An 11084-nucleotide genomic window follows, 5' to 3' on the forward strand; every position below is an offset into this window, starting at 1 on the left:
TGTCAGTGGCATTTTTTCATAGTGGTTATGTAGAAGACAGTGCTAACAACAAGAATTAGTGCTGGATACAATATGTAAATTTCAGAGATTAGTGTCAGGATGAAAACAAAACTCAAGCAGTTCAACTTCCTGTGATTCCTGGTTTTAGCTTTTGTTAGTGGTAATGTGGTATTCTAACCCCAGATCCGTTTAGTCTTGTTACAGTAAGATGTAAATCCATATGACATCACACTTGTATTGGTGGCACTTACCGTAAATTTTAGGGATTGTATTGCAAGATCAGATACAGATTTAAAAGGAGCCATATGGATACCTGTCAGGATTGCTGTGCAACTCTCAAATTCCGTGTTGTTCTGCATGCAGAAATAACTCTTACTGCTTTGCTTTTTCCATGAAAACCTTAGTATTGCATTTCCCACAGTCTTAAGAGGGGCAGCAAAAAGCATTTCCTCTGAAGTTCATCACATGTTCCGTGTACACTTTCTTGGAGGTGTGTGAAGAGTACCAGTTGTAGATGCTTTATAGTGGCATTCATGAAAGGATGAAAACTACCTGCGTTAGGGAAGTCATGGCAAACTAGCTGCAGCACAAACCTCGGGAACCGCTGTGTTCATTGCTTTTATGCAATTTGAGGGAGTTCACTTCTGAGATGCAGAATGTGTGTCCACACAATGATTCTAAGCAGAGTAGTTCTGTAAGGGTAAGCAGTAAATGTCTGGTTCTGTTCCCACTGAAGTAAAGTTCATTGATTTCAGTGAGTTTGAGCAGCTGACTAAGTAATTTAGAGTGTGTTCCTGAAAATATTTCTATAATGAGTAAATACTCTGTGCTGAAAATCAGTTCCATTAACTTGAGGGGATCAGCCATATGGAAAACTTCATGCGTCTATATCATATCAGCCTTTCCACAAATACCTAAATATGTATGTTATTTGATATCGGTCACTTCATTATCTGATCTTTTGTGATCATAAAGAAAAACAGTAGAGGCTGACATACCACTTGAGGTTTTTTTAATATTTTAAAGGTATTTTATCCCCAGTAAGTTTATTATAATTCTGGTTGCTTTTTTCAGTAGAACAATTGCTACCTTAAACCCCTTTTGATTTTCATGTATGCTTATATACATCTTGAACTGTCCAAATGTCATACAGATACTGGGCAGGATATTATCTTGTCTTCTAACATCACACTGATGATCAAAAACACAAAGTAAAGAGCAAACATAGTGAGCCCCAGCAGTTTGTTCATTCTCCATTTACATAGAGCGATTGAGATAATCACAAATAGGAGCATGAGAAAAAGGAGAACAATTGCACAGAACAAACCATTGCTACTGACTGCAACTGGACTGAGCCCATTGAAGACAGAGTAAAGGAACCAAGGAACCGGCAAACTGCAAGTAAAGGAAAAGCAATTGAAATATGTTTTAAGGCAGTTGATTTTCTGCATCATAACTGAGCAATTTTTCCAAACTGTCACAGGAAAAAAATGCATGATTGCATTCAGTATAACCCAGCATAAATCTAAAATTGATGTTGTTCGTGTCAAAAATTGCATTTGGATAATACTTGCACTATCATAATGCAAGCCAAGAATCTAAAAGGGTTTTAAAAATAGTACCTATGAATTAAGTGTCTCAGCGTGCTATAATAAAGAAGTAAGTCCTGATGCTTTATTGATGAAAGATAGACACAGATACTGAGCCTTGATTGCATAGGATCTGAATGTCTGAGTGACTGGATAACTATCCTGTCTTTGATGTTTGCCAAAGATTTGCTGCATTTTTGCCTTGAAAAATCAGTAATTTTCTGTTGATTCAGAATTAGGTGAAGATGGTAGTGCTTCTGTTTTGAGTTACATACCATTATTTTCAGCTGCAGAACAATGAGCTGAACTATGCCACTTAATGTTCACTCTGCTGCACTAAGTTAGAAAAATCTGTCTTTCCTGACTAGGTTAGGGGTTTTAAAAAAAAAAAAAAAAAAAAAAAAAGTAACAAGTAGTCCAGCTGCCCTTCATTTAATTACAGCTAAAATGAAATTAATTAAGACCCTGTTTGGAATAAAAACAGCTTGCTTTGTATTTCAGAAGAAATGCATCTTTTAGCATTGAACTAATACTCACCCAACAGTGATATCAAAGATATTGCTGCCTACGGAACTGGAGACAGCCATGTCACCTAAGCCTTTCCGTGCAACAATGACACTGGTGATAAGGTCAGGGATTGATGTTCCTGCTGCCAGTATGGTTAACCCCATAATTTCCTCTGATATCCCAATTGTTTCACCAACCTAATAAATGCAAAGAAAGTTGGGCAGGGCTGTTAGTTTTGGAACATGGAATTTAATTGCTCTGTGCAGCCTTTTAGGTTTTGTGCCATATTTGAGTTAAAATATTCTGAATCCCCTTAAACATGGTAGTAGTTTTCTGCTTTATAGGATAAAAAGTTAAGTTTCATAGTCTATGTTGATCTCAGATTCGCTCTATAGCGCAGGGCATCTGATCGCAGTGTTGCCAAGACTAAGGAAGGCAAAGTCAGGTACAGCGCAGCTCTTCTGTCCTAAGTTCACCTCTGCTGGATGCCTTCTACCTTTCTCCCTCCAAATTTAACATCAGCTATGTATGATCCGAGAGCTTTGGGAAATGACAGTCTTCTGGATTTATGGCTTAATCAACTATACTGTGAATGTGCAGTATATCACTAAATACAAATTGTGGGTCTGATTCTACAAGACTCAAAAGTATTGTTTCCCAGAATACCAGGTGAACATTAAGGCAATGGGAGTTGAGATCATTTAGCAGCTTCCAGAATCAAAACCTGTATTTTCCTACAATTTTAATTAGGTAAGGGATAATTATGTTCTGCACAGAAGCATTTCTCAATGAAAAGGCAGTATTAAGATAAATCTTGACAGCACTTTTCCTTTCACTGATGCACAAATTCCCTTGGAAGCTCTCGAAAAAGAATGATTCTTTGTCAAATCGAAAAGAATGAAATTGAAAATTCCCTTTTGGCTTCTAATAAAACAAAGTTTCTACTGTTTTGATGGATGACCGCAGCTGTAATTCATCAGACAAAATGTCACAGTGACACTGTTCCCTCTCTCTATCTACTTGTTCTGAAGTGGTCTTGTTTGCAGAGAGAAAATAAACCCCTCACCTGGTGAGCCCACCACACCATGAGGTAAGAGAATACAGCAATCCAGGCGATGGATCCGAAAAACGTGATGACAAAGAATTTTTTGGAGTCCTGTTAAAACCAAGTTTGAAAAGAAAAACATGGAGAAGTTTCAGGAAAGTTAACAATCCCCAATGAAAATTATTTACCTGAAACACTTTACTGCAATCAATTGCTTTAACATGGACCCTCATCTCTCTAATTGTATTTGGTTTTTGTCAGCTTCATTACTTCTGTAGTTTATTAAATTAAGTCTCTGGAACTATGCTATGCTGCAGCTGGGGCTCCTGTCCCACTCCCTGCAGCATTAATAGCACTTTAAGTATGCAAAGTCTCTAGACATGGAAAAATAGAACTGGGGACTCTAGCTGAGAGGAAAGCTATAGTTCAGTTAATGAATCCAGTAGCAGAAGGAAGATAGATTCTTACTGGGTTTCTAACGTCAGGCATAGTGCTCCAGAGAGGGAAGACAATGGGAAAGAGGAAAAGGTAAATTGCTTGTTTTTTCCTAGTTTCTGGCCATTCAAGAGATAATGGCTCATCGTTTTCATCATCTGTGCTGTCATCATCACTGTCTTCCTCACTCTCAGAGCTGCTGTCTTCGGAGGTATCGCTGCCTGAAGGGGGCTGTAGATCAGAAAAAAGAAAAATAGCCAATATGTTTTCACACTAACAAGGAACTGCACAGCATTTATTCACCAGGGCCTCGCCTTGGCAGAGGTCAAACTTGTAACATGGCTGAATGCAGACACAGCCCCTATCTTGCTATTGTGGGACAAAATCCAGGCGTACCCTATCTCAGTGCCTGTGTATTATGTTAATTAACTTGTACGCATTAACTAGAATCAACTTTTAGATGGGGTTTTGACACAAATTAAACACTGTCTCTTCAAAAACCTTTCCTCATCAGAACAGCCAAATTACATCAATTGAAAGGAGGGATTAGGGAAACAAACCAGAAACACGTACTGATGAACACAGGACAGGCAGATACTCATATCTTCCCTTATGTGGGAGTACCCCTCTGACCTCAGAAGAGCCATCTGAAGAGAAAATACTATACAGTATCAGTTGCTGTCATATTTTGGACCTGATTCATGTTTGTAAGCCAAAATGTTTCAGCTAATGCCTTAATATATCTCATCACTACACACACAGTCTATTTATTGTTGCCAGTTATGGGAAATGGGTTGGGTCTTACCCCAAAAGTTCTAGAGAGGGAAGAAGGAAAGTACATGTGAAGTTTGGTCTGGACTGAGTGCTTATTGCCTATGATGCTTATTTAAATACCTGTCCATCTTGCGGTGCATCTGCCTTCTGTTTGTCTTTGCTGGGTTCAGAATCACTGGCAGGAGTTACCTGAACAGTGCTTGGTGCCTTCGTTTCCTCTTCTGCTAAAAGTGATAAGAAGGAATACTGGTTTCAGACATGTTAGCGTCAGGTAGTCGCCTTCCCCTTGATCAGCAGGGAGGTTTGAGCTTCCTGCAAAAACGTGTGGCATTTCATGTTAAATGCATTCTGATTGCTTAGGTTTTCTGTTTGTTCTCTCTGTCTTCTGTGGATTGTGATTAGTAAAAGCCGGGCAGAATCTGGCCCCCCTGGCATAGAATGGTACCTTGATGCTCCTATGACCTTCTATCTGAAACTGCTGTAAGAGGCACATGCATAACAACAGGGAAATGCTAATTATCTGACCTACAACTGATGAGTGTTTCTTGGTTTCAGTTTGGATTCTGAAGATCTTATTAAAGCCATCCTTAAAAGCCAGAAAGGATGTAAAGCTTTGCTTCCCCTTTTTTTTGTAGTAGACCGTGGCGTTCTCCAGGGAACTGATATTCTTCGAGGCTTCTGAGAAATGACTGTTAGGTGCTGCCAGACTTTAATCCCCAATCATTTGGTAGGTATTCAAATGCAAATAGGAAAGTGCTGACACATACAAGGAAATAACTGCAATGTCCTCTGTGCTGTTCCTGTGTTAACCTGCATAGCCAAGAGGAACACACAAACCTCTGTACAGAATACTGTAGAAATATGGATAACACAGAGCAGAGGTGAGAGGGAGTGCCTGACTCTCTGCTTGGTCACAGCAAGGGCCCTTTTCAGACTGCTGCAATTTAGGTTAAGGGATTCCCTTCCATACAATCAAGCCTGTCAAGTCAGTAGGATCGTGTTATCCCATGAATTGTACCAGGATGGGGCATTATAGGGTATCTTATCCTGAACTGGGTAAGCTGATCCAGTACAGCACAACTGCACTAGGGAGCAAGTCTAGAGGGGAGATTTTCAGAAATGTGTGTTTTCAGTGAGTGTCATTTGGGATTTCTAAAACCGGGCCTTAAGAGAGTTCACCTGGGATACTTTCAGCCCGAAGTGGGAGACAGAGCAATAACGTTTTTGGAATCTGCACAGCTCTACCTATGCACCAACAAAGTTTGTGGAACATGTCATGGGCTGAAAATTCATAGTTCAGTGAAGTCAATGTGGTGTTGATAACTCGTACTGAGAATTTACTTGTTTGTTAAACAGTATTTTCCTCAAGTTTGGTGTTATTCACATCGGTGAGGCCCAATGTGAGGTACTCTGGTGACTGCTGTACTGCAGCAGGGTGCTTGTGGAGGTGGGACCTTCTACACAAAAGTTTGCTTGTTTTTCAAAATCTCCAGCCTCACTGACAGCACAGACCCATGTTGTAGCACAGGCCAGCTGCTGCCTCTGAATCAGCTCAGAAAGCCTGTGTATCAGTAGTGATACACGAAAAGCAAAAACTATTAAAAAGGAGGACGTACAGACCCTTAGAATTGTTATAGACAAAGTCAGTGCAGCTTTACTCTGTGGAGGAACCTTTTGTGCTCTTTTGAAAGTGTGCCAAATTTCCAAGCTAAAATGAAGGTACTTTGTTTTAACGAACACCTCATTTGCAGGGTCTACCAAAGATCAGCAGCATAGCAGCACCTAACTGCTGTCTGTAATGGTCTGATTTCCCCTCTTCCACCCTTCTGGTTGCAATTTACACTACATCCTTACAGCACTTTCTGTTTGGATGCTATATCCTAGACTCCTGTGGGGATGGCGCTTATTGCCCACTGTTAGCACGCATCGATTGATTTCTGCTGCATTATTATTGCAGCCATCTGTGACCAGTAATAACAGAAAATTTGTGTTAGACCATAGTGTTTCTTTGCCAGCCCCTGGGTGTTGAGTGCTGGGAAGGTGAGGGATTGCAGCACAAAACAAGGCAAACAGCACTGACTCTTCTTGCACTCACCTTCTGCTTTTGATCCTTGTCCAGCCACAGTCTCTACTTTGGCCTTGGCTATGTTGCTCAGGATGTCAATCCTGTCTTTAAATTTAGCTGTGGATGAGAAGGATGCATTCATCAGCAGCTGTCAGCTATGCAAAGCCCCCATTTACCTGCCTCCCCCCAACACACGCACACTCTCTCGCCCCTTTCCTCTTGCATGGGTTGCAGTCAACACTGACGTGTGAGTTGTCTTTCTGGCTGTGGCTCTAGGTTTTGGCTGCTGCTAGTTGATCATAGCTGTTACATTTAAATGCTTAGTACTACGACAATTATGCCAACATTTGACATGTAACCAATACTTTCATATTTAAAAGACAATCTAGAGGGAAGAGAAATCCTTTCCAGTTCAGTAATACAGGGGATATCTGTACTTCATAGGAAGCAAATGCAGAAAGAACAGAGGACTGCCGATTTTTTTCAGGCTAGGTTATGTCCAAGCTAAAAATGACATCTTCCTTCTGCCATGTGGCTGTTGAAGAGGCTTTACTGTGCTGCTTGCAGACTGGTGACCCGATGGTAAGGAAAAATAAAAACCTTTTATGTTCCAGTTATCTGGAATATGATTGATTTCTCTAAGTGTACATGAGTGTCTCCTCTGCTGGAGTTGATCTAAATTCCTGGTATCCAGGTTCAACAGGGTCCAGGTTACCCAAGAGATCATCTTCACCAGTGCAGTGCCCAGTACTATATTTCTGGGACCGCTGAGGACTTCTTCCACTGTAAACGGTGCTCTGCTCAGCTGAGCTGCTTTATTATTGTTTTAAGTGAACTGTGAAACTGTGTGTGTGTCTCCACCATGAGGTGTTGTGCTCAAATACCTTAACTCCTACTCTCATTGACAGTGAGCAAGTCATTGGCTCAAAGAAAAGCCTCATTTTGCTCTAATCTATATTCTCTGTTGAGCTGCCTACCCAATGACTAAGCTGAGGGTTACAGGGTTTGCACACGGACAGTAGCCACAAGAAATTGGCCATGCTATGCTTGGCTTGTGTGCAGGGCTGTAAATTAATTTCCTCTGAAAGTTTTATCACACTGATTTAATCTACTGTACTGTTGACTGTGCAAGCAGAATGTCCTGTTGTCATTTGCCTCAAGGGCAGGGCTCTGCCACTTTATTCATCACTGTGATACTGAGTTAATAGAAATAGCAGGTTAGAGGCCCTCAGCCATGCAGGCAGATCTTCTGTTCTGAGCTGAACCTCATGAAAATCAGTAGACTCTGGTATATGTCAAATAACTGGGACTGGCTCAGACATTAAGGCTTCTGGGGACGAGTCCTGTTCTGGTGTGATTCCTGTTACCGTCTGACAGAAACATTTTTCACCAACTGGGATTTCCACTGAACACTGGAATGGCTGGACAGAGATGAAACAATGAGCTCTTCTCCTTTGAAAGGCTGGCTGGGACTAAAAAGCCTGACTCTTCCATGCTCCTTGTTGATATTGAAGCCTACCGAAGGGGATGTGAAGAGCTTTGCTTCATTCCCCCTCTGCTGATGCTAAGCACAAGCATACCCATCGGTGCAAGGCAATGAAGAGGTGACTTTTTGCTCCCAGTCTCCTCTAACCACTGGGCAATGCATCTTTCTGTTCAGCTTTTCCCAGAAGCTGTTGCAAAAGCTTCTGTCAGCAGGGTCAGGGCATTCAGGCTCAGCCTGAAAGAGATTATATAAATTCAAGATCCTGGCTCCCTGCCCTCACCTAGGCTGTGGGCTGTGAGTGCCCACCTGAGCGGAGCCTGTGAGCATCTCTGTGTCAGGATAAACAGATTAGGTCCAGGCCACTATCCAGTTCTCATGAGATCAGCCTTATTTAAAAAGGTGTTAATTCCTCTGACACACATTCCATGCAGGATGGACTGGATGGACTGAGACTGGAGGAAGAGCTGGCTATAAGCTGGCCATATCTGCAGGTCAGCATGGGGAGGAAGGAGATCTGTCAGCTCAGTCCTTGCTAGTGCTGGGGATTAGCTGAGCAGGGCAGCGTGCTGGCTGTTTCAGCAGCCAGGGGCAGGGCACTGCCAGTGCTCCACAGCCCTGTGGGCTCAGTCCTCTCTGAGGACTGCAGTCCCCTGGGGCATTCACTGCTGGTAACTCTGCCCCCTGGTCTGAGAGCGCATCACACGGGACATGCCCGTGTCCAGGGGCCCTGAGATGCTCTTCAGGAAGATTCCTATCCTGTGGATTGACAACATCCAGGCTGGACTTAAGGTGGCAACTGAGCTTCTACCTTAAGTTTGGCTCTTATTTTCAATTAATTCTTTGGCTCTAATATTTAATCTGACAGGACTAACTTACAACATGAACAACAAGAAGGACTTTTTTCTTTAAAATTTGGCACAAACCTGGAGGATTTGGGGATGCTGCTGTCTAAAAGTAGACGTAAAAAAAAAATCTCATGACTCCTTTTACCCCTTTGTATCATGATTCTCTTAAAACAAGTGATTGAATGCTAATGAAGCAAGGAGAAACTGTAGCTGCCTTCAGTCTTCTAGCTCAACTCTAGCCTGCAACACTGCCTGCTGCTCTATTCTGGTCTAATTTCCAAAGTCATTAGCTTGTTAACTGGGGCATACTGAGGGTAGACAGCCCTGATAACCTTGCTGCTGGAGCCTTTTTCTTCATTCAAAAGTAAAAGCGGGCTTCTGTCTTCTTCCCTGTATGACTAGAATTTAAAGGATAATCTGATGGTAAGACTGGAAGTTCAGAAATGAGAAGGTTCCTCAGTTTTTCCAAAATCCTTGTTCCCTTTAATTCTCCAACAGTTCCCTCTGGTGCCTAGCCAGAAGGTCTTGAAAAGACCTCATGCTCTGCTTCTACACACTTTCAGAGAAAGTGGGGAAAAGACCAAAGCTGCTAGGAATTCCTCATTTAAAAAAAAAAAAAAGGCACTTTGAAAATAAAAGCTTCTATCAAAAATACAATTCAGGATGCAATGTAAACATTAGAACTTCTGAAGTAAAACACCTAGTATCCTGTAGACAGAGAAACCCCTTCCTAATACAAAAAGAAGAAACATTCTAAACTTGATTAAGTTTCTGTTAAATGAGAAATTTTGTTTCACACAAGAAGTATTGCACTAGGAACAGTGAAACAAAGTTTGTATTTCAGACTTCTGCTTTATTTCTAAGGCCTCTGCCTCTGGAATTCAGTTTTGGAGGCCCAGTGCTGGCAGTTTTTCCACGTTTTGGACCCTTGCTGCCCTGAAACTACTTCTGTGTTGCCCAAATAAAATGCAGCTGCAGCAGAAAGAAGGAAACCCTACAGAGACCCTAATTTCAGTACGTTAAGTTAGGAACTGCTGAGCAATAGTTGGCAACCTTTTTCTTTTGTAGAGTGTTCTTTACCACAGCCTCTAAGTGCTGATGCTACAGGCATTGGCAAGAAGGAACAAGGACCCTTGAGGAAAGATAAATTGCTTTAGGATCATCTTTTATGTTGCAACCTAATTACAGAAATGTGTCCGGTACAGACAGTGCTGCACACACTGCGAAGAGAAAGACTTTGTTGGTGATCAGTGGTAACTAGGCATCCAGCTGTCCTGAGGGTACCAAAGGGCTGCAGTACTATTAACACAAAGGCTGAGCTTGCAGTCCTGATATGCCTTTCGGGTTCAAATCCTTTTTCATTGTCATCCTGGGGAAGTCACTTCATCTTTTTGGCCAAGATCTTTAAGGCACTTAGGTTTCCCAGTCTATTCATAAACGAGCGAGGTCGGTGTTGGTCTCTTCTCCCAAGTAACTGGCGAAAGGACGAGAGGAAATGGCCTCAAGTTGCGCCAGGGGAGGTTTAGATTGGATGTGAGGAAAAATTTCTTTACTGAAAGAGTGGTTAAACATTGGAACAGGCTGCCCAGGGAAGTGGTTGAGTCACCATCCCTGGAAGTATTTAAAAGACGGGTAGATGAGGCGCTTAAGGACATGGTTTAGTGGGCATGGTGGTGTTGGGTTGACGGTTGGACTCGATGATCTTGGAGGTCTCTTCCAACCTTAATGATTCTATGATTCCTTTTCTCCAGACTCCCTTTTCTTTAGGTATGAATTTATCAGGGTAAGGAGTGTCTTCTACTAGATACACGGGACGTAGGACACTGGCTCCTTGATTTTGAGTGCTGTGCTGTTGTAATATCAGTAACTTTCTTTATCATTATCTTTTCTAAGGAGCTGACTGTTCCAGCAGTGTTGAGTGAAACAGGCATGTACCTGGGGCAGAGGTTTTGCCCTTAACTCAGTGGCATTATTACAGTAAAGGGTCTAAGAAATAACAACCTTCTGGAGAGACTGTAACCCATCCTCGTATCGTCCCTGTTGTATTAGACTTGCTTAAGTACCTATGGTCACACTCCCATCTAGTGGCTGCCGCATACAGAGACAATAACTCAAATTCTGCCTAGCTGAAATGAGAGGGCAAGTTTTCTTTCAGAGAATATCCAAACCACTCCCCCCGAGTCTCATTTATTCAATATTCACAAGTCGTGGTAATAAAGCCTCTTCAGCAAGGCCAGTGGCTTACAACTGCATTGAAACCCTGCAGCAGTGTATTTTGGGCTGAGCTAGCTGGGGCAGCACTGGAGCACTCTCCTTGGCCTGGGCTGGCATCCTCAGG

The 11084-nt window shown here is 42.1% G+C and overlaps 1 protein-coding gene across 1 annotated transcript in view; it reads right to left on the reverse strand.

The window, feature by feature from the left end:
* Positions 1-967: 967 nt before the first annotated feature.
* Positions 968-11084, reverse strand: part of SLC24A1 (solute carrier family 24 (sodium/potassium/calcium exchanger), member 1) — a 15719-nt gene continuing 5602 nt past the window's right edge. The window contains exons 4-9 of the mRNA XM_009321454.1: positions 6446-6532; positions 4471-4574; positions 3610-3807; positions 3163-3252; positions 2127-2293; positions 968-1395 (exon numbers count right to left, since the gene is read on the reverse strand). Of these exons, the coding sequence (XP_009319729.1) occupies positions 1146-1395; positions 2127-2293; positions 3163-3252; positions 3610-3807; positions 4471-4574; positions 6446-6532 (896 nt within the window). The 3' untranslated portion in view covers positions 968-1145. The remainder of the gene's footprint in view (positions 1396-2126; positions 2294-3162; positions 3253-3609; positions 3808-4470; positions 4575-6445; positions 6533-11084) is intronic.

Source organism: Pygoscelis adeliae, unplaced genomic scaffold, assembly GCF_000699105.1.
Source record: "Pygoscelis adeliae isolate BGI_AS28 unplaced genomic scaffold, ASM69910v1 Scaffold13, whole genome shotgun sequence".
Lineage (NCBI taxonomy): Eukaryota > Metazoa > Chordata > Aves > Sphenisciformes > Spheniscidae > Pygoscelis > Pygoscelis adeliae.